Consider the following 26,048-nt stretch of genomic DNA (forward strand, 5'->3'; position numbering starts at 1 on the left):
TGCATATTGGGATCTAGTAAAATTACGCTAATAATAATGATTGTATATTCGAAAGAAATCTTGATTATTTAACCTCGTGATTATTTATTAACACATTTTTATAAATTACTAACTGCTTCGTGTTTTTTATGTGAATTCTTTTAAAATTATAATGCCAATCGTGTATCGGCAACCTTCTTCGAGTTTTCTAGATGAGATTTTTAACGAGACTATTTTTCTACATCTTCATAAAGACACGGCTCCCTTCTTAATAACTTCGGTTAATATATAAATGAAATCATAATTATTGTGTAAAAATCACATCTATAGACAAACGTTTTCGTTTCTTGTGCACAGGACATTTTTCAGTTCTTACGCCAATACACTTTACTCCAGAAGTGGCTCGTGAGGTAAGTCATATCTGTAAAAATTAGTTTTATCACTTCCAATTAAGGGAAGAAATGCAACGTTCTCATTCTTATACACATTTTGAACACTAAATAACTTTTCTTATTTTAGTTTAAAGCGATAAAACTAAATTTTACCGGTGTGACTTCCCTCACAAGACGCGCATACTTTGTTGTTTGTATTTAACTTTTTTTTTTCCATTAACAATAATTTACAAACCGGGTATAATTATATTCATATAGTTATTGGTTTACCTTCTTTTCAGCTCAGTCAAACAACTGTATCTACTTTTCCTATCAACTTTACCAGTCAACTATCAACACTGAAAGAAATATTCAAAGTTGTTCGTTATTCAGCTTTATCAACTAAATCGTAAGTGTAAGTAGATTAAGTCTCATCAATTTAAATGAATTTAATCATCCATGTTATGTACATTACAAATTAGAACAGTTTAATACGTATGTATAGCTCAAGATATAAAAAAAAAAATTAACTTGTACATTTGTGAGTACAAGGTGAGTTTTACACAATATTTAACCATTAAATATATATACGAAGTTACTAAGAAAGAAGCCTTGCCTTTATGAAATTGGACGAATCTTATTAAAAACCTCATCTAGTAACCCCAAGAATGCTAGCCCATAAGATACTAAAAATATAGGTTGAAAGAATTCACATGATCAAAACATAGAAATCGCTTAAACAGTTCGTATTCTTGATCTTTCCCTATGCGCAATAAAACAAATCTTGAAATGCCTGATCCTAATTTCTTCAGAATATTGGGAATAATTTTAAAATAACAATAGCATCTGTAATAAGTGTTTAAAAAGTTTGTCTGAGACCTCAAACGTTTAAAGATTTTGTCCTTCCGAGTCATTCGTGATTGTTAACGCCATATTAACTCTTGTTTCTATATAGGATAAAGATGTGTGACAGTACTACAATGAAGTCTTAACTTATTAATTACTAGATTACGGAGCTATAGATGATAAGTTAGTTTATATACTACACTATTACTAGGAGCACGAGTTTTTCGCACTAAGAATTTGAAAATTTCGCGTTTCGTTTTTCATATTTCGCCTTTTGTCGCATTTTCCAAATAAAGTTTCACATTTTGTAGCTCTTGTGGAAAAGAATTCCATGATTTTTTACATTTTTTCCTTTTATTCATAGATCACTATAAAAATAAACCATTAATTACCTAAAAACAAAATACACTGAATATTTCACTTGACAGTGTCAATTTTATTTATAGAAAATTATATTTTTTTCAAATCAAACTGAGGAAAATCAATAACTAAATTTACTATGAGTAGGAAAGTTCTGCTCTCTTCTGAAAACACATAGGCACAAGTTACATTTAAGTATTGAACATAAGCATGTTACATGTTTCCACATTTTCCTCCTTCATTATTGTGCATTTGTCACTTATCGTCAGTCCATACTTGGAAAAAAAGTCTCTCACAATTGACATTGCTTGTTGGAAGCCACACATACGTAAGTGCATTTACAACAAACTTCAAACAATCATCACTCTGGAACTCCCCATCTAGCTGCGATGGTGATAGCTAACGGGCGACATATTCCCTATTGTCGTGTTCTAATCACCCAAAATACACAGTTCACGCCACGTTCTACCATTCCGACAGCGGACAACTAGAGTTTGTAAAGTAATGAAAACGTATTTTTAAAATTTCGCCCTATATCTCGTATTGTTAGAAATTTCGCGCAAAACTGCCAATTTCGCGTTTTATCGCCCAACGGAAATCACTGAAAATACACACAGAATATCATAAAACGTCAAGAAACTGAAAATTACTTAATTCTGACGCATTTCGTTTTATCGCGCATTGCGAAAAACTCGTGCCTCTAACTATTACGCCTAGAGCCATCCCCGCTGGTCTAGTACCAAGTGTGCGCCTTTGGAGCACGAGGTCTCGCTTCAACTCCCAGTAGAAGAGCCTTGAACTTTGGACACACTACGATGATTCAGATTTCACCTTAAACTATGGTTCACATCTCATATAGCATCAGCGTTGGAAAGGATGTTAGACTCAACCAACCAATGTCTAAAGAAAGGAATATTATCTATTTCCAGTTTTTAACTGATTCATTGGAAAAATGAAATCTTTCAGTTTAACACCCTATGTTTCTGCCCGCTAGGCAAAGTGAGACGGATGATTAAAGCACGTGACTAACAATGGAAGAATTGACTGCATTAGAATATTGGAGAAAATGGGAGTACCCCGAGAAAGTCCAAGGATTGATTCACTGGAGATCAACTACTAAGATGCAGTACAATAATACAAATATTGCTCTAATATTGGCTACAAAGTTCAACATGTGGAAGTCCGCTACTATTAGCGAAATAGGATCGATCCCATTGTTACTTTCATTACTTTATTTGTAAAACTGATCGCTGCAGACAATGGATGTACGCTTAACATTTGACAAACAAAAATATTAATTCTTTTGAGAGAAAAAAAATTCTTTCAAACAAAAAAAAAAAAAAAAAAAAAAAATTCTGAATGTTCACGCGAATCCACAGTTTTGGAACAGATTTGTACAACAAACCTATAGTTCAGAGAATAAACAACATATTTTAAATTATGCTCGTTAACAATGAAGCATTTTACAACATTACTCCATCTTGCTTTGAATTTTAACTTGCAACATTTTTCGCTTTCATTTGTGCTTTCTCTCCCCTACCCACATGATGTGGAATATTTTCTGTATTTACATTAAAAAAAGAAAAAAACTAAATAAATACCACATGAAAATTTTACTAAAAAACATGAGAATCGTGCAATCATGTTGCAAGATAACAGTTTAGTACCATCGTTTTCCAGCAACCTTATTTCATTAGATGTATCCAACTTATTTCAAGACGTTTCATTTTCAGTTTTACTTGGAAAATGTATTCGTAGGCACCACAGCTCTTGATCAAGGTTTAGTGTATTGTGTATGAACCACGTCAAAATTCTGCAACTCGTGATTTCATGTATTTTACTGGTAATTTAAGTTGAATGTTTGTGTTTACGCTCTAATTTCAATAACAAAGACAACGATTTTTTTTATATAGAAGATCGTAATTTACTTCACAAGCAATCTGCACATATAAACTTTACAATAATCATTCGTACACTTGCTTATGTACTACCTTTCAAAATACAAGCTGAGAATATAGTTTCTAATTTGAAATCTTCATTTTGTTTACTCTTTCTTCAACACAAAATAAAGCGTAATATGATGGGTAAAATACCCAAGTACTAACACTGAGTGTATTGTTACAATATACATTACTGACATTCGAAAAGTAAAAAGAGTTCGAGCCTGTAGTCTGATATTTACTGCACTGAATTTAAAATTAATGATATTTTAAAAATGAAAAGAAGGGCTCATCTTTATGCACTATCAACATACCTGCCAACCGAATGCATTGAATGTAGGTACAACATTCTTTCCATCTTTCACGTTTACCATTAATATGTATATATAACAGTTGACCAATTCTACCAAAAAAAAATCATCTTTTATTTAGTGATATATTTAGTTTCTATTCATTTTAGAATCATAATTTTACTTTGTGAACTGTTAAGAAAAAGAATTATGAACATTCAGTAGAAATCCACACAATAATGGTCTAAATTAACAATAATGAAACAAATTAAATTAACAAAGTCTGAATTCTACTCTTATTTCATGTATTTTTATATTGGACGAGTAACGTATATATCAGATTTGACGGCCGGTCAGGCTAATGATTGTTTTGGACAAAAGTAAAGTCTACATATGGGTTAAAACACGGGTCTCTCAGACAATTCTTGTACCGTATATTAATAGAGTGTGAAAACGTCAGAAGCAAAGAATGAAATATTTTTCATGGGTTCGCCCCTTACAGCAAGGACTAAGCATCGGAAAATTCAATCTGTTTAGTGAACTATTCAATCATTTCCTGACAACAGTGACAGTATTATACAATACGAATTTCATGATCTGAATTGACCCGTAATTTTTTTTTTTTTTTTTTTTTTTTTTTTTTTTTTTTTTTTTTTTTTTTTTTTGTCTTTCAATGTAATTCACTACTAGTAATATCAGAACATTTTATCTGACATGCGTATCTGATTCAAAGAATAGAAAAATTAACAGACTACATTCAGTTGAAACATTAAGTCAACAGCTTTACTAAAATATTTTCTGGCTTTATTACTACTCGTTGTGATTGTATTACATACGTTGATTCGAAACTAGCTGTTCGCTTCACATTTTTACATCAAAAGTCAAATTAAAAATAATAATATTTCTACTTCAGTATCATATTGACACTTTTTTTGAAACTATTCTTACACCACTTCATATAAGATACACTAAAATGTTACACGAAATATGTTGTTCTGAAGTTATCTGCTATTAATCTTTCATGATCTATTTAACAAATAGTTACAGAAATATGAATTAAAATTAAAGATATTGAGTTCTCAGACTTTTTTGGAATCTGTTAATTGAAGCGGATACAATAAAAAATTATACTTGTGCAATAATATATCAACTTGAATAGTGTAAAATTTTTCGAAACTCTTCTAGTGAATTTTGTTTTCATGCCTTATATTACGCTTTCCATATAATCGAACTTTCACCATCATTCAATTTAACATTATATTACCCAAAAATAAAGGTAATATAATTAATATAATATTCGTAAACAATGATACGCAGCTAGTGCAATGCAATTTTACTCATATACACAATATCCAAAACAAAACACAAAAAACAAAATGGTTCTTGATACCAAACATATTGTACTTTTTTATCAGTATTTTTAATGAAAATAATAACAATAATTATTATACACAGCCTATTATAAGTTTAATAAATCGTTTAAACTGACTTCTATGAACACTTGCTTGTGGATATACTATTTTTGAAAAACTTTCATTCATCACAAAAGTTTACTGCATGCGTTTCTTTGATCTGAAGAAAGCAATTTTTTGAGAACTTACCAATTTCAAATGATACTGAAACACAGAACATTTTTTTTTTTCTTTTAACAGAAAAATGTCATCGTTATGACTGGAACATCAGGAACAGTTGATCATACGTATGTTGTACATACATACATTCACACTTAAACACTGGTATTTTTTTTTTAGTGACACGTTGTTTAGTCCTAAAATTACTAATAAATTATAACTATGTCTTGACAAATAACTAAATTTTACATGTCAAGTAGGAACAAGGAAAACATTTAGAAATATTACAGTCTATAAATTTGTTCGTATGGCAGGTATGTTTCAGTCGTTCTGCTTTAGAAAATCACAACCATGCAGGAAAATTACTATGACAATTTGAGTATCTCTTTCTATATTATAAAGTGGTTCGCTGTATATTACGATACTGAGGGAACTGTATATCCCTACATATTAATAATACAATATTTCACACACAATACATACACACGTTTATATTTATATATACATTTTGTACACCATCATCAAGTCTTTCTAGAATTTTCTTTTGTTACAAGAAAAATAGGACACAGAGCAACAAGAAAAGGCAACGACAAGATACTGCGTAATGCAGGAAAAGCAGAATTGGCACCAACTTTTTGACTGGTCCATCTAAGCTTGAATAGCTAGGATGGTTTTTCTCAATCTCTCTCTTAATGAGATCACACCAAATTTCTTCCACTAACCATCGATTTTCTTTGTAATGATATAGATATCCTCTCTCTCATCATACATAGTTACAAGCACTCACGCACACATATACATATATACATAAACAATTCACACTTTCTTACACTTCAATTAGTATTCATCTATGTTACAAAAAACCTCATCACAATTGTCAACAGTATGCAACTAAGCGTCCTTTGCAAGTCCCATCTTGTTGGGCTGCTTCCTGAAAAAGCTTCTTCTTCCCCCACTGACGGTAGAAGATCTGTGCGATTAGGTAACTTGGAAGCTGCTCTCGGATCTAGCTCCACCAGATCTACCTGTGCCGATCTTGCAGCCACACTGAACTTATCATCACCCGTTGTCATGAGGTCAAAGAAGCACCAGTCTAAATAATGATCAGTCACATTCAGCATACGGCATTTTGCAAGTGCTTCGCCCCGCTGAATCTCACTACTTATTACTCTGCTCGCATCGAGTTGCTCCTTCATAGGGCAACCAAGTACACACAATTGTAAGACATCTCGTTCTTCAGATTGTTTTATTACATCTACTGGCATTCTTATAGCAAATGCCAGATACCCACCCACTCGTCGTATAACGACCACTGTGTCTACGTAGCGCATTCGGATTTCAACTCTTGCTCCGGGTTCTAACACAACCAATTTCACACTCTGTTCTGGTCCTGAACTCTGTGTTCCATCGATGAACGCTGGTGGCAAATAATCACCTTGAGCCTCGTAAGTCTTCTCTGAAGCGCATTTTTTATTACCACCTTTCACGATCACAGTCACCTACAAAACGAACAAACAAAACATTAGTTTCTGCTAAAGTGTTACCATTTACTATACATAGATATAATATTTAAGAAACAAATTGCAGTAACAATGACACCATCATACCACATCAAAACAAGTTAAATGTGTGTGTTTAAAAGAAATTAACAGTGAAACTTGACCGAATTTAGTCTTTTGTAAATTCGGTGGTACCTGAATGTTCCTTGAAAAAGGACACTTCTAATTAGCCTGAAGATACTAACGACTGGTTAATGTTACTTTACTTAATGAGTGAACTTAAAATTATGAAGAACTGCTTTAAGGACTTGTTAGTCAACTCAAAATAGACATCAACACTAACATATTTAGACAGTAACGGTTAACGAGACAGTATCCCATTAACCACACTGGATTAAACTCCTATAGAAGTAAAAATTGATGGTAATTTAAGAACCTAAAGAAGAACGCGTTAGCAAACAACTTAGTTGATAATTTTAAAATATACAAAGGTCACATTACTTTCAAAAAACTGCCTTGTTTTTTCACTATTTTGTTTATTCAGTACTGTCTACCAGTGATGAGCAAATGCACGACCAAGACCAATACCCGGGTGGTCTTGGACTTGCACTGGAACCCTTGGTCTTGGTCTTGCTTGCAAGTCTTGCTTTTAAGAAATCCTATATTTTTAATAGATAAATTTTACTCTGGATATAAGGCATAATAAATTCTACAATGCGCCAATAGTAACGGAAATACAATGCATGTTTCTAAATGTAATACGGTTTACCTTCGTGTAAGTATGATGATAGTGTACAACATAAGCGATGGTCTTTATTTTTTTAATGGGTGCCTACGCTTCACTACTTAGGCCTAGAAGATAAATCACAATGTTTCGTAATCGTTTTATATTTTTTAACAGATCCAATACTCCACTGATTCTCAAACTGGGGAGGTTACCCCTGAGACTCATGAAAGAAAATCAAGACGGTACTGAAATACCATGAACTGCAAAATTATTTTTACACTCTAAAGGCGTTAGCTTCTATCTTTTCAACAAGTATTAGCTAAGCTTTGTATTGAATAAACTTCCAAACTTTGTATTAAGATTTTGCTTTGCTGATTCCAATATGTAGGCCTATTCTATGAAGCGGTAACAGGGGCATTACGCAAAAACGATTTTTTTTTTTAATGGAGGATTTCGAAACGTAGGCATGGAGAAAAAAGGAAAAAATTTGCTGGGTTGAATGGAAAAACTAATGAGGTGTTTGAAATAGTAACAATAGGGAAAAAAAAAAAAGAATTTTACATGTAATTACGAGGAGGAAGAAGAACTGCTTGGGACATTGGTTGAGGAGGAACTCTATTACGATGGGACATGCTAGATGATTTAGTGGAAGGAGAGAGAGGGAGGGGAGAACGAGACTGTAGTTGAAGGAAGGTATTAAAACAAAATTGCTACGTCAAGACGAAGGGGTTAGCTGAGGACCACCGTACATCGGAGCTTCTCAGCTGCAGCAAGTGACATGCCAATAATGGTAGAATGATGATAATGATATCTTTAGCAATATTGGCCAAAAAAGAGAAAAATAAAATAATAATGATTATAATATAACCTCTTAATATTTTAGAATAATTTTAGTGAAAACTACTCAACTGTCCATGTCTTTTGTGTAAACTCAATTTATATAATTAAATACTTTTGACCTGTATTAGAAATACAAAATGATGATCACTCTCACTTGTGAATATGGATTATTTATTCTTTTATAATGTTACATTGCTCAATCCTCGATGTGCCGTATACCTAGTACAAGCATCCACCCATGACATCAAACTTGCGGTCACATACACTAACTTCTTGTCAATGTCATGAAAATGTTATATCGATATTAATTTTATTAGCACACATTAAAATTTTCCAATGGATGCTTGAGCCTTGGAGCCAAGGCCATACGCCTACCCATGTGGTCGGCAACTATGGTGTACGGAATTACCAATGTTCAATACTACATTTCTGTTTAGTTTTGGAAGAACACCACCACTATGTTTTGAAATGAAATGAAGAAAACAGGAAAATCCATGTGCATGGTTTTGTCCACGAAAAAAGTTCACGTGGCGCAAGCTGGGTTCGAGCCAGGGACCCCATGTACCAAAGGTGTACGCTCTACCAGTGAGTCAGTACTTATGCAAGACTCTTGGTCTTGGTCTTGCATCGGGATTACTGGTCTTGGTCTTGCATGCAAGACTTGCAAAAAATGCAAGACGACTCTTGCATTCATCACTGTCGTCTACCGAAAACTCAGCAGTTCAATGCAATAAACGCGACACAAGGAACAAGGTAAATATTTTGAGGTAGCTCGTAAGTGATCTAGATTAACTTGCCTTTCATCTCGGTCTAAAATACTTTACTTAAACCTTACATCGATTTCTTGAAAACAACTTCGACATGTTTGACATTATAAAACTTCGAAGGGAAAGAAAATCTAGAAGAAACTACAGTAGGCTTTATATTATATTATATTTTATATAAATAACCTAACAAACAGGAAATCATATGTTACGAATATACAGCGCTGTTAGTGTCTCTCCATATTCCTCCAAATCTTACACTGATCCAAACTAACTAATAGACATTACAACATCAAATTAATGTTTTTCAGTTTATGGTATTATTTTGAACAAATGAAAATGAAATGAAATCTTTGAGTTTTACGTCCCACGATTATGCCGGTTAGGCTAAAGGAGACGGTAATTATGAGAAATGAATGAAATGGTGGAATGAAGAAAGTGGGAGGAAACGGGAGAACCCCGAAAAAACCCACGAGCACGGTGTTTATCCACCACAAAGAATATTTTAAACAAATTCTACTTAAATTTGTTTGAAATATTACTATAATTTATGAGAGTTTGTGTGCAGCCTGGGGATCAGACCAAGACTTAGCGTTTAATTCGAACCAGGAGGGTCTCAGGGGGAAGTGCGTTTACCGGAACATGTAATAGTAGTAGAAAATGACCGATATTAGTGTCAAATTCATAGTTTTCGCGGTTGCTGAGATCAATGGTGAAACTCCAATCGCACTAACTTCCAAATTCACCCCATTTGGCTGCGGGTCACCTACGGGGGGATTACCGAGACATGTAAAAATAATCCAAAATGACCTATATTAGTGTCAAATCCATAGTTTTCGCGGTCGCTGAGATGGTGATACTCCCACAAGCGTTGACTTCCAAATACAGACCCCATGCGAAGAATGGGTATTTCAGCTAGTTACTAATAACATGGTATTGGAAACTAACTCATATAGTGATATTCTCAGTGTCATACAAAGAGAATGCAATTCTTATATTCTATATGGTGGGTATGCATCTTAATTTGCATGAATTACATTAATACTACTAAAGAAATTCGTGTGTCACGAGTGAGATCTAGATTTGATATCGAATATTACTCGAAATAAAATTAATGTTAAAAACAGAAAGAAAGGGAAACAAGTTCAGAATGGATATTTCAGACATTACAAATATGTTCAGACATTATAAATATGTTTTTAGATTTAATTTTCACTAGTGAACTCCAATGTCAAAATTCTTACACAATACGAAAACTAGGCTATGTAGTTTCTTTCGTCCAACGGTCTCATAGATTAATTCTAAATTTTTATTTCGATGCTACGATATAATGGGAGAACTTCGTTTTATTTAACATATACGTTAATACTAATGCAGTCATTATAAAACCATTTAATAGTTGTCATTTCAGTTTAAACATTTTCGATCCACACAATTGAAATATCTACAGTATATTCAACAAGAGTCAACATGTGTGCCTTTGTAGATTACTCTCTCTCCTTGGCAAGTTTCGTTCTCAAAATAACTGAAGTATTTCACAATTGTATTTCTGATTGCCATAATAAAACATTTTACGAAATGTATCAAAGCGATATCTTAAAACAACACACTATGGAAGGCTTGCGGCGCAGGTGGAATGCCCTAACATTATTTCTGCTCGCATTCAAGGTTAATATGTTGAGCACGATACAACAGTGAGCAGACCACAATCGCATTCACACAAGCTTTTCTCCCTCTATCTCTTGTCTGTCTTTCATGCATGCCAAAGGCAGAAAAAAGAAAAAGAAAAAATACTTCTTCCAACCAGAAAGGCTTTCGTGCTGCACGAAAGAATTGTATGATAGCGCTGCGAATATCACGGCATTTTATCATCCATCTTTTGCACTATGCATAAGTCGAAACGTTGCGCTGTTTTACCAGCTCAGCTTGTACCTGAATCGTTCGTTTTTATTTTATACTGCAGCAGCAATCACATTAGCTGCATTCTGTTCAGCTTCGCCAAAAGCCATCTCACCTTACTCCTGAAATCACACACACACACAGTCAGACATCAGACATACAATATTATATTGCACGGAATTTTTCGCTTCGAAGAAATTGTGATACGAAGTTTAGTCGGCGTTCAAAGTGTTGTCCTTGGATTCTAGTCCAGTACATGACTTGCAACCTCGCAGTGATTAAAATCAAACATTTCTGTAATTTCTTCAAGCTTTCCGAACTGAATTTCCTTCGCTTTATTCTTTTTTCCTTTAATTTTATTTTGAACTATCTTCATTTCTGCACGCTACACCAACTCTTTCAACCCTGAAGACACTTTATCAGGAAACTTGATTCTTATTACATGAACCACCTTAAGACTATAAAAGATTTCCACCTACCACTACTCTGAGCTGTTCTTGCTAAGATGTGTACTGTTAAATAGAACTTTCGATACATTAAATTTTTACTTCAATAATGGTATTTCATTCTTATTCATTCTACACATATGCAAGTTGAATTCTGTAGAGATGAAAAATCTTCAAATTATACGAATACAACAGAAAATCAGGAAACTGTTTAGCAACAGCTGTTTATGGGCTTTCAATGAAAATGATATTTGGTGCTTATGATGGTACCATTAGTATGCCACGATATAAGATGTATGGAATCTTACTGACGGGCGTATTGATATGGAGAATTTAAAGTTGTTGAGTACCATACTTCGTTAGATATTCATGAAGTAAAATTGACATGTATTTTATGGGGACTGAAAAACCAGTGATAAAAGGTATAATATCCCCTTAAGTTGTATTTATAAAGGTGTACGACGCTATGTGATCAGCACCCATTTTTCCATCACTGAAAATATCGCGGTATCCTGCGTAATGTGTATTTTGATGTCTAATGCTGGAGACTAAATTGTATCTATGTGTACGATGCAGAATCTATAGTAATATCAATGTCTGCTGAGAGTTTTCAATCATTCAGTACTATAGTATTGGATCAGTTATCGACTACTACATAATCCTCTCATTCTGAACACAAACTCATTGACTGCTACCTTCTGGTAACATGTACGTGGTCCTGAAGGTATATGAACTTCATTTAGGCCATTAACCAATTCTACTGTCCATTTTCATTTACGACTAGCCTAGCATATTGCATATTATATATTATATTATATATATTGTAAATTAAATTGTTGATAGAACTATGATGCTGTAGTGCAAGTCTCATACTAAAAAGCATTGCTTGTACATTTATAGCTCTACAGGGCTTTATTCAAATAGACAGACAGACATGTCACCATTATTGTCGATAAACTTTTTTTTTCTGATCCATGATTACAATATTGTCCAACTAGCCAGTGAATGCTCACATGCTCCCTGGTACAATTACTTTTTTTTTAATTATTACTATAATCTGATGATATTAATGCTTCCATTAGAGATGACTTTTTAAGACTTAATTATGAAAAACCAAGAAAAATGATTATTGAGAATCCAACTAGGGTCTGATTAATACTTACAATAAAATCTTAACAATATTGAATATTTTACTAACAACTTACAGTAGTCAACATTTCGACTAATATAACTTACAATACGAAGATGCAGTGTTATTGGCATCACCCAACAGTGATAAATTGTGTGGAATACAGAGTTCTAACTATATTTGTTCTTACACAATTTACAGGTAATTGTTCTGACAACTAGGAAGTAGAAGTCAACTGGAGAATAATTTTGGTTTCGCGACATTGAGTAGTTTCGTAGAGGGAATGGTGACATGCTCGAGACAAATTTTTCGCTTTCCTGATTATATGAACTGGTCCAAATTACCTAATAACAGAATCATTACAAATATTTAACTAAATAAGGAACATCTTGTGTAAATCTGACGAAGATAATATGAAAATTATGTACTAAAATCTGCAAACCTATGTAATAGTGACACTGGTTGCGAATAATGGTATACGTCAGTTATTACAATCATTATTAAATATGATGTATGTGACCGAGACAATATAATATTAAAGTTTGATTTCGCTTAATAAACTTCAATCATAAAAATAGTACATTAAACAACAACTGAGCTTTATGGTAAGAAATAATAAAAATCTGGTATGCAATTATATCTGGAAAGTGTAATAACAGCATTAAACGCATGTATTATTATTATTATTATTATTATTATTTTAGGCAAAGAGGAAAAAAAAGCCCTAAAATCTTATACACACGAACGAAACTACAAATTTGGAATAAATACTTTAATCGGAGTATAGTAAATTCCTATCTCAGCGTCTCGACAGCATGCGCGCCAAATTACATCAGCAGGGAGGGCTACAATTGAGTTATGCTGTATGATGAGTGAATTAGATGTACATAGTATTTTTAGAGCATCGCACACCAGAGAAAGTCGAGACTTTTAAAATGAGTGGAACACGTTTCTTACATGAATAATGCATACAGAATGTTATCAGGTTGTAGTCAAGAAGTCTCAGGGAATGAGATCGTTAGGAATATCTGAATATCTCTTCTCAATGATGAGCTGAATCGAACTAGAATATTGCTCAAACTATTTAATGTGTCCAGATGGGAGTATACGCATTTTGTATGAATAGAAGCAATCTGCTAAATTTATTTAAGTGAAATTCTATTAACTGACTTTTTACTCGGGGGCAGGGGGGACGAGAGATATCCAAACTTAGAATATAAAATAACTATCGATAATTATAAACACCTTCTTCTTATTATTGAGCTTCCATAGTAAAATTATCACACAACTTTCTTTTCTCGCTTTCATGAGTAAAATATTTTCACCTGTTTCTTGATCTATCGTAAATTAAAACTAAATATTCCATAGTAATTCCTTTGCGGATGTACAAGACACGTGATCATAACATTAAAGTATTATTATTGTTATTATTATTATTATTATTATTATTATTATTATTATTATTATTATTCGTAAACCCGATTCTCTACATGTACATCCCGACCAATACAAAGAACCGAATACCTGCGTTCGGATACTTAAAACACTTCTTAGTTTTACTTCAACTCTTGCTTTTAGCAGTCACTTGTGTTTGGCATTATTTCTGAATAATTTGAAGCAATATACCGCATCGATATTTTCCGAAAATATGAGGCGCCTAGTATCAAAAGCCGCCAAATCCACTTTTTACCGAAATTGAGTTATATATCTTATTATATGTTTGATTTAAAGGAATTCCATGGAAACAATTTTGTTTAAGCTTAATATTTCATACTAAAAAACTAATTCAAATATGGGACTTTGTACACGTGTATATGGAGCTTCATTGCAGGTTTTGTGAGATTAATCGAAACTAAGCGAAATGGATGTGGCGGATTTAGATACTAGGCGCCTCATATATTAAGACTATTTCCATAAATTTGAAGGATTCCATCTCAATACTGATATTAAAAATTCATTCCGGCACATATGAAAATCTGGCGTTATTCCGTTTCCCAGTAAAAGAACGAACTAGTAAAATGTCCTAAATCTATACATAACTAATTTTCGATCCTATGAACTACATACCCTTATGAGAATACAATTCAAGATTTCCCGGGCTAATGACCAAGTATAATGGCATGGAAATGGAAAATTCTGATATCTCGAAAATATGCAAAGTGGACAGTGTATAAAGTGGAAGCGTATTCCCGAGTATTCAGGATGAATAAATCAAACTTCTCTCTATTACAACTGTAACTGACATTACAGCTTGCTATCGTATTAATTTGAATTCATTTAATACGATTTTAATTATTTTTCAATGGACGAAAAATATGCCTCATTAAATCACCAAAAAAGGAAAAAAAAGGCATGTCAAGTTTAAAACATTTCATGCATTACGAAGAAGTACGAAACAGTAAGCTGATGTACTACACATTTCAGATTGACCTTTGTTAAGTTTAAACATTAGTAGTTAAGTTTATGAATTATAAACATATACACTAAAACGATCGGCACGACACAAAGCAAGGGCTATTGATTTAACACAATGGTTTCCAACCACTATGTCGAAATCTCATAGGGTGCGTCGCGAAAATTTAGGTTTAAATATAACCAAACATTTAATAATTAATTACAATCAATTATTAAACAGACCCCAATCAACGTCTCCAAGGCCAGCAATAATGCTCAGTACTAAATAGTCACTAAATAAAAACTTAGTCTTATAGTATTACACTTTACATTTTTATTAATAAAAATCAAGTGTGTCACGATCCTCCCTCTGTGGCCTCGCACTTTACATATCACCAGGGGTGCCCACAGAGGGGGGCTATGACGCAAACTTCGTCATTGAAATATTTGGGGGGGGGTAAAAATCTATATAAATATGTTTGAGGGAGTGTAAAAATTAATCGAAAAGATTTTTTTTCATGGAAGAACATCTACGGATAGACAGTTGGGGGGGTGCGTCATAGACATAAGGGGGGTGGGCACCACTACATATCACTAACACACTTATAATCTTAAGGGATTTTCCCTAACATACTTAAAATCTTAAGGGATTTTGACATGTGTCTATCTTATTATAACAACTGCAACCCTCACCCTTTTTCTTTCCAAAGGTAATCTCAAAAACATTTAAAAACGTCTTTAATTACACATCTCTACTAATAAGGAAGTTCGAAATATGGCCATTTACTTTAATAATTGCAGCCCTGACATTTTTCTTCCCCTGTAGAAGAAATATTTTTTTTTTTTTTTAAAAAAGGTTGAATTATGTCTTTACTTACTTTATATTAAAAGTCGAAACATCAAATTTCATGTTTCTAACATAAAGGCCCAAAGGGGATTTCGAGATATGGCCATCTTATTTTAACAATTGCAACCCCCACTCTTTTTTACTATCCGCCTTTTTCTTCTTTTCTAGAGAAAATGTCAAAAAAAAAAAAAAAACGCCGAACCACTGTATCCAATTATCTTGAATGAGAAGTCTATATACCAAATTTCATGTTTCTAAAATTCAGAGACTCCGATATATGGTTATTTTAAGATTATAATTGATACCCCTCTTTCAATCCGTCAGGACGCTTCTATACGTTCCGTAACTTTCTCTTATAACGTCGAATTTATTCTGTTTCAAATTGAAATTTAGGAATTCTACCTAGTAATGCATTTTTTTCAGTAGTTTTATTATAAATTCAAATATACTGCCAATTACAATATCCTTTACTGTATTGGAAAAGAATAAATCAGATGACAAACTATTACTTTTAAGAAATCAGCTGACAACTTGCAAATACGTATTTACCTTATTATTCGCTTGTTCTTTAACAGGAAACGACTATGTGAGATGTTTTAATATTAAATTGACGATAACTTGCTAGTGTGAAGGGGAAAAAGGCATATCCTCTCAACCCTAGAACGCCCACGCTAATTATGATCACACGAACGCCTAGGGATTTACACTCCGCGCTACTCACATGATGCCTCACGAACGGACTAGACCATCTGCGGTTACTATAATGGGGGAAATCAAATTGACCAACCACGCCAGGCAATTTTATGTTACTATCTTACTTAGCTAAGAATATGATGAACGAAACAAACATGTTTCGAAATATGTAGCTTTGTTTACATCTGGTAATATAATCACTTATTCTACTAAAATATATTAAGATCATATTTATCAGTGACATCGCTCCTAGTAACCTTAACTATCGACAGGTTTCATCAAGAACCAATTATTTCTTACTGAATAACTTGTCAAAAGTTTTAAATCTAGATTCCGTAGTTTCAAAGTTTATTTCAATTAGTTTTAAAAAAAAAGTCACATTTGTACACAGCCATGTATTACCTATCTGACGAGAATTTTCTACAAAAGATTAACTGAAAATTTAAAGTACCTTAACATCTTTAAAAACCCTGAAGCACCGTGACATGATTCATTTATATGAAACTTTTTTCAATCACTGAAAGACAGACAAATTTAATTGCATCACGTATGAAGAAAATTGTAATGGAAAAGTGGGACGAATACTAGAAGAAATCAAAGAGTGAAAGAACTGAAGAAACAAAAGTATTCTACTGTCGAGTTTAGTTACAAAGAGATTTGCAAAGATAGTGAAAAATTACAGCGAGTAAATACGGTAGTAGGATAGCTAGTTTTAGTAACTATGTATTGAGATTTATTTATTTATTTATTTATTTATTTATTTATTTATTTATTTAGAAGAAATATTCGAAATTCTACTCTGTATCTTTGCAGACAATTTTAAAGCTCACATATAACCATCAAGAAAAAGGAAATTTTTAAAACGTCATTCTTGCAGTACCAAATAAAACAAAGCCGTTTCAATACTATACAAACTTTGCAGTCTATAATACACTAATAAAGATCGAACCACCATTTGCTGTACTGTTCGTAAAACATTACTAGTACTACCTATTTACGTGTGTTGTGAACTTCCAATTGTATATTCTAATCTTTGGGAAGCTTTAAATCAGTCTGTCCTGATAAATTTTCCTTATTCACTTGGACTTCCTATTTCGAAGTAAGAACTATTATAGTATTGCAAATTTGATTTTGGCAAAATTTGATAGTACCCATACCTAAAGGCTACGTAGTCGTAATTATTTTTATGATATACCTGTACATGAAAATATCAAAAGAAACAAACTCCGCTACCACTGTATTAAATAACTTCTATTTCATTTGTGTTTCAAGATTCATCAGAGAGGTGTTTGAAAAGGAATTCTAGTGTAACAAGTGAAATAATATTTCAAGAAGGAAAGTACAATTGAAGTAAATAAAACTAGTTTGTGGTTCCTATCGAATTCTGAAAAATGACCGTTTATTTATTTATTTATTTATTTATTCCTTTATTTATTACAAGATAATGAAATAAAGACAATAACGTGCTTAAATGACGGTCTAATGACTCCACAACACTGTTTTTAAATAAATTCTGAGTATTACTAATCACGAAAACACTTAATATTACCCTTTTATAGCCTTATATTTGACAAAGATACCTTATTCAATGATATTTTGAAAAATAAAAACTAGCACAGTAGTACTCCTACTTTGCACAAAACATTATAAACACGCTTCACTAATTAATATTATTGTTTTTAGCTAGATTACGTGCCACTAAGTTTCAAAAGTCACCTTCTGAATAAGAAAGCACAGAACGAAACATTTCTACTACAAAATACATGCTGGGATTTGTAGGGCCAGATTACATTTTAAATTTATACTGTGAATTAATTTTACCAGACTGATGGCCGAGACCAAATTTGGTTTCTAGTTTTAGCTTTCAAAACATTATTCATAATTTCTATGTCCTAACCTTTCAATTCTATGCTGAAATGTTGTGTATGCAGACACGTCGTTCATATGTCTTCCACAGTACAGTTGGCATTATTTTGAATCGAGCACAAATGATAAACCTACTTTCCGATCCTTGAACTAGAAATACTCATGATCGTCTTATATTACAACGTATTTCAGTTATAGTGATTTAATTGTATTCAAAATCTATAAAATCATTTTAATACTCCAGGGTCAGCCAGTCCAAGATGCACTACGTATACTAAAGTGTGAATTAGCAGGATTAGTATCAATACTTAGGTCCAATTACATCCTTAATCCAAAATTCTAACAAAGCTTAATTTCATTAAAATTAATTTTTAAAAAAAGAACGCAAATTGACCGAAGACCTACTGCACATCCTGATCTAATTCAACACTAAATGGCTACAGAAAGATCGTTTGGAGAAAGTCGGATAGCCTCCTGAACGATTAATGCGAGTTTGAAATAAGAAGTTTTACATCAAATCATAATAAAGTAGTGCAATATTTTATATTTAAGCCTATAAAAGGTTGGTTCTGGGAGGGGCTCTCACACACCGCCCTCCACGTGGATCCGTCAATGGTTCAACAACATCCTTTAAACCTTTATTAACAGACTTAAAAAATACAATTAAAAATTTACACTATTAAGATGTATCATGCGTTTACAGTTTTCCGGACTTCACGAAAGATCTTGAGAGTAAATACGGTTGTTATTACTACATTTCACAGCACTTTCAAAACACGTGTTCCTTAGTTTCTTTTCAATGACAATTAAACAGAAGTCGTTCATTATACCCATAATCATTTAGAAGTTGGATGACTCCACTTGCATGTTTGAATAAAATTTGTTCAATCTCCTCTCCCACACTCAATAGCTATAGCACGGCCAACAAGAGATGGTCTCTGACGTTTCTTACCACATGCGGTGGGACATTGCAGCCCCTACTTTGATATCAGTGTTACCAACCACGATCACTCTGTCTTATACCATTAATTAAAATGCCACTACAGTTGCACCGAAAAAAACCTTGACACGCGAGAAGTGGCAATGTCACTACGAGCTGTCAGAGACGTTCTCTTACTGGACGCACTATAGTAAATTGATTTTTACCAGGTAGTTGTTTTCCTTCATTTATTATTATTATTTAGTCTCTATAAACCTACTAAGAGTACATAAAGTATATGTGTATTTGATTATTATCATCTCTGACATTCGCCTGGAAAAAACAATATTAAAAGACTTGCCTCTTTCTTCTAATAGACCTATAGCCATAATTTTAAGACGAAATGTCTTCAAATCTATTGTTATACATACTGATTGACACGGAACTACAGAGAATTTTTGTCCAATGTTTAATAATAATAATAATAATAATAATAATAATAATAATAATAATAATAATAATAATAATAATAATAATTAAAAACTGGGTTGGACGCACTTTTCAAATATTTCAAATGAATACTGAAATAAAGCTATTAACTCTATTAGTAGAGAGTGCCCGTCGGTATCTCTCTCACTTAACCTCTTTCTGATAAAATATCTAACTAGTGTATTAAAGTCATGAACAACAAACACTACTTGTAAACAATTCCTATCATTCTGTTTAAAAGTGCTTCTTTAGTTACAGAGAAGCCTCAGAAAGCCAAAATATTGCTTCGAAAAATGTGTGAAGTAGCACACTGACTATCTTTCTTGAAATACACTCAACTTTCTAATGTTGCAAACAGAGCTGACCAAAAGGATAGGGGAGCAACAGCAACAAAAGTCGGGGTCCATGAACATTAAAAAAAAAACTCAGTTGTGACTTTTCGAGTTTGACATTCTTAACAATACAAAATAGAACTTTTCTACAGCTTAAATAAATTTAAACAGAAAAAACTTGGATTTAATAATTTTCTAATCATCCTTTGGTATCAAGAATAAAGTTTAATACATTGATAATAAAGGAATTTGGTGAGTTTTCATTTATAATTTAGCTATTTTCTTTCAAATCGAGTTGGCAGCTGACGACTATTGAAAGAGTGTAACAGAATTTTGGGGAACCCTCACATGAAAAGTTAGTTCTGAAGAAAAAAAAAAAAAAAAAAAAAAAAAAACTTTTACTGAGATGATGTGTGGTCATCATTTCTCTCCCACTGCCATGTGTTTGGATTTCTAGACCGAAGTTTGAAACGTCTTAAATCTGGTAGATCCCAATTATCTTATAACACCTGATCAATATGACAAACTGAAACCGGGGAAAATTGTGCCCCATTCGGGACCACGCGGAAACGTTCAGGCATTAACCATATTGGATTTACGAAAGCAGTTTTACTAAACATGTCAATAAACTTTAAAAATTATAATGACTACAACAGCAGTTTAATAATCATAATTATACTGCACATTATAATGTTTCTCAATCATTAGACTGTTACAGATGCTTTGTTTTCTTCCTTTGCGTCTTTTTCAATAATAATAATAATAATAATAATAATAATAATAATAATAATAATAATAATAATAATAATTCAGGCGACCTTGAAACCATAACGCGACCGCTTGAAGTAGTTAGCTATTTATTTGATTACACAGTTAGTACCAAGAAATAGGTCACATTACGAAGTTTTAAATCCTTTAAGGCAAAGATGACATTCATTATCGCACGCTTCTGGCATGAAATGAGCCTCGTGTGTTTACTTTCTTCTTTTCCGCCGGTCCGCTTCTTCCGTGAGTACAGAAATGAATAGGAGGGAATGACAATAATAATACTTGTCAATTTTCTGAGGTCGAGCACGTGTAAAGGAAGAACAGATATATTGTAACTCGCTTTTTTAAGAGACGGAATCGCCCTTTTATCACGTACCCATTAATAGTTCCGACACCTGAGAATGAAAGAAAAAATAATAATAATAATGATAATGAAAAAAAAAAAAAGTTGCCACCGGAAATTGCAGAGCAGATCAGTGACCCAATGGTGTCCAGATAAGTGCTTAGTGAGTAAGAAATGACTGTCTTCCCCGGCAATTCCCTCTTTGTCTCTACAATTATGGTATTAAGGAGACAGTAAAGCTGGCTTTCATTTGAGTTAAATGTTGCCATTTCGTTGCGCAGTGTACCACATAATGTTATAGCACTGTCTTCACTTTGGGAAGAAAATGAAAACAGATTTCTAAGGCAAAAATGTTAACCTTTTTCAATTGACATCTGGTACTTTAGAACTGATAATTACATGACAGCTGCTAGGCCTATCGCTCATTGCCATCGTCAAGAAAGCTATCTGGCAACATCGCTTGCCACGAGCTAAACAAGGTTCACTTCATTATAATTCGAGCCCCCCTACACACACACATTCACTCAGGCAGACTTGACCACAGTGTTGCCAGACAATATGTCGTTTACGTTAACCTACCTACAAGTTCTTAAATCTCTAATCTTGTTTTGTTTGCCCTTGCACTTGAAACACCTTTTCACTTATCTTATTCCGCATTAGGTGTCTTCTTTACAAGCTCACGCGGATACGCATTCGTAGGCACGAGCTACAGTAATAAAATGAATGATTAATGATTTTGGATTAACTAAATCTGTAACAGATTAAGAACAGCCCAGCCCATTAGTCACTCACTGAACTCCAGTATTTTCATAGTATTGTCAACGAACTTGAAAAGTTCGTTACTGAATTCTCTATGTCTGTGTGTGTGTGTTTATATTTGCGAATTTTTCAATTTTGAGCCCTCCATTCGATAGAGCACCAAAAACTATCCGAAAGAAGTGATGGAATTTTTCGCGTCACTCTTACCGTTCCTGAGAAATTCACCAAAAAAGTTCCGATTTCGGGAGATTTAAGGAGCCAGATCTCGGGAACCGTACGTCATAGCGAGATGATTTTTTTTTTATTATTTATTTTAATTTTGAATATGTGTCTTTGTAAAACAACATATCATGGAATGGTTTAACAGAACTCAAACAAAACTCAAACATGTGAAAAAATTGAATACAAAGAAATTATAAATGGATAGATATATTACAAGAATTGTTTAATGAGTATAATAATAAAGTACACAAAGCAATTGATATAAAACATGTAGAAGTTAAGAAAAATTAATTCTTTTTAAGTTCGTTCTGGCAATGCTCTTGGAGCATATATATATTTATTTATTTATTTTACTGCAAAGAAAGTGATAGTAACACTTTTAGTAATACTATAAAGAACAATGTTCTTGACAAGCGTATCGTTCAGAAATAATTTAAAATTACGGATTTCTGATATACGCTTCAACAATGGAATACGCTGGAGCACACTTGGATGATGAAATTTTCAATTTAACTTGATATTAAGATACCAGTATTTTAAGTTACAGTAATTTGTAAGAATTTACATAACCATACTATTCTTTATTGTATTCTTTGAATATATTAAATTATGCTGAAAAAAATCAGTATATACACTGTCATCATTTCCCTTCATGCCTCTACTTGAAAAGTTTTAACCATTTTGCTTCATCAATACTTTAAGTCTGATGTTTTAACGATTTTCTTTCACAATATATCTAGGTTCTAAAATTATAATTTTGAAATAATTTGGTTCATTAGGAGTTAAGCGACCTTTTTCAGCACCGTGGTCATATAAGATGTGGACCTATAGTTTAAGGTAGAATCAGAACCATCCTTAATAATTTTGAGGCTTTCACACCAATAATCAACCGTAGACCCCATGCACCCAAGGAATGCTGGGTAAGGCTTTTAAATTATACATACGTAATCTTTTCAGGATCCTGGATCATTTTATTGTAATTCCATTAATATTTCTATTTACGAACATCAACATATTTTAATATGAAGTACGCTTTTCATCTGTTTTCTGATTACCTGCTTTGAAAATAATCTTAAATTACATTTTTTTAAACTTCTAATATACCCTTACGTATAATACAGCTCAGTTTTTGATTTCTTTTTTCTTTTTTTTAAAGATACATTTGGAATACGTGCAAATTTTGCCTTGTTCTTGACTGAAATTTAAATATCACTGTATGGATTTTTTAAAACATTAAAATTCAATGTCAAAAGGTAATAACGACGATCGGACTGCAGGAGACTGACAAGAAAAATTTAAAAATTTATATTATCTCTCATTACAAATATTAGTTTTTTTAAAAAAAAATTAAAAATTTATAAATAAAAATTAAAAGTTTTACGTGCTTTTTAGACTAAAGAGGACGGATGATTAATGGATGTGTATTGGTGAAATGACAATGTGATAGGAATCTCGGGAAAAGGTCCATCGCACGCTCTGACCTGGGATCACAAACCAGGTACTCCTTGCACCAGAGGTGAACTTTTAACCACAGCCACCGTGTCGTGCCCTCCCTTTGAAGAAAATACTAATGATTAAAACAATTTTTATAAATGAACTTTAAAACTAATTTGAAGATACATTTTTAAAAATGATTTTATTGATCCATTTTTGGGAAAGAAAACTGTTAACATATTACTACTGCCTATCTTATATCCTCAAACCAAAGCAGCATTTCTAGATCTCTGATTTCCTAATAAGCAGGGAGGGAGACATCCTAATAAGCAGGGAGGGAGACACTGGAAATAAGATTACCGTTATCTTCCATATTCCAAAGTGAGCAGTGTTGTTCCTATGTATATGAATTAAAAACAAAAGTGTGTCCGGGTCAAAGTCTTAACGATGAGCATAGTTATAACTAAGGAAGGATGTACTTAAAAGTTGGAAAATCACCCACCCTGTTTTTTTTTTTTTTTTTTTTTTTTTTTTTTTTTTTTAATTCTACAACTTTCAACGATACTTGTTTGCTTTCTCACAAATTTAGTTTACATGATACAACTAAGATAGCTGAAATGTTGTATGCGTGAATTCGTGTTTTTCCCAGCTATAATTCCACAATAACCACGAAGAAAACTGAAGATTTACATTTCTCAGCAACATGATACGTTATAGAGAACAATACCTTTATTTGAATCTGAGATTTTGTGATTGCTGACAGTATGTGAGGGTAGGAGAAAATGAACATAATATACACGATAAAAAATAAGTTTCGTCTTTTATCATTCATGAGATAATTGGAAGTCGTCCTTGTTTCTAGAAATTTCCTTGCAATAACACATTTTTATTACACACTTTTAACAGCACTTCCTTAGATTTTTTTTTTATCTGCGCCCAGTTAAATTTTTCTCTACTGTCGAATTTAATTATATTATTATTATTTTACATCAAAATCGTTCTTTACGCACATCTCTCTATCCTTCTGCTCACTATTTCTGCTTTTATCTTTGAGTTTTTCGTACTAAAAGCATTTGCACACAATAGTTAAATTCATTTTCCCAGATAATCTGGTGACATTTATATGGTTATTTTTACGCAGAATCTTCTCAAATGCAAGGGAAATTTTTGGCTGAATTGTATTTCATTTTGTGCAAGATTCGTGTACAGTACTTTCGAAAATTTTAATGTAGTAAAATCTACTTCTGACTGAATCAAACAGCTACACATATATCACTTGTACAAAGGTATTAATAAAATGCAGTGTTAAGTTAAAATTTAAAAGTCAGGTTCACGTTGAACGCATGCTTTTGTTTGTAGTAAAATTTCTCTCTCCAATATGAGATGTAGACCTGCAGCTCAACACGAAATTATAAGTATGTATGCCCTTATTAAGGATAGAATCTAAAAAAGAAATGACATATTTCATTTAACGTCCCACGATTATGCCTTTTGGGCTAAAGAAGAGGGATGATTATTGAAAATGAATGATGGAAGAACTGGTAGAATGAGAATGAGGGAAGAAGTGACAATATCCCGAGAAAACATACGGACACGAGGCTGTCCACCACGAACTAACTTGGCCGGGAATCGAATCAAAGTCCCCATGCACTAGAGGTAAACGTTCTACCATCGAGATACTGTGCTCTCTGTGCATCAGGAGCCAAGTGTACAAGCAAAACACTTAACCATTTAAATGCTCGACAGTCTCCAATATACGTTTCTGTAACAGATGTAATAAATAAATTTTGGTTTCCTTATCGCTAGAAAAGCTGGAATCTGAAACTGACAAAACAGAAGTAAGAATACGTACGGCACTGCAAAGGAAATCTTGTGAAATCTCCACCTAAAATCATTATTTGCTAGTATGTCACTCTAAACTACTGTTTAAAAAATGTTACATCACACAAATTTAATGGAATATGATTTGTAATTTTATAACATTATTTAGCTAGAATGTCACTGAGAACTGTAGTGCATGAAAGCACTTGAAATTACCGAAAGTAACTTATCAGTAAGGGAAGAACTATAACAATTAAATTTTAAGAATTTTACTAATGTGTATAGTTCCTTCGTTGTATAAGATTAGTATTACAGTTAGTTCGCCTGAAAATGAACGAACAAAGTAGAAAATCCCGTAACATGAGTGAGTGACTCGCTGACCGATCAACGGGCAGGCTAGAAACTTGAAATTTGCAAAGGACTCACTTATCTGCTTTCAATTTCGAGCCATTTTGAAAATCGGAATTTATTTTCGCGTTTCTAAACGGCTGAAAACGGAA

General features: G+C 32.8%; 1 protein-coding gene across 1 annotated transcript in view; it reads right to left on the bottom strand.

The window, feature by feature from the left end:
* Positions 1-3,455: 3,455 nt before the first annotated feature.
* The window catches only part of LOC145677293 (repulsive guidance molecule B-like), a 122,376-nt gene continuing 99,783 nt past the window's right edge, over positions 3,456-26,048 (bottom strand). Inside the window, exon 4 of the mRNA XM_081747846.1 lies at positions 3,456-6,856. Within this exon, the coding sequence (XP_081603972.1) occupies positions 6,206-6,856 (651 nt within the window). The 3' untranslated portion in view covers positions 3,456-6,205. The remainder of the gene's footprint in view (positions 6,857-26,048) is intronic.

The sequence above is a fragment of the Thermobia domestica genome, chromosome 2, assembly GCF_964235325.1.
Source record: "Thermobia domestica chromosome 2, izTheDome1.hap1.1, whole genome shotgun sequence".
In the NCBI taxonomy this organism is placed as follows: domain Eukaryota; kingdom Metazoa; phylum Arthropoda; class Insecta; order Zygentoma; family Lepismatidae; genus Thermobia; species Thermobia domestica.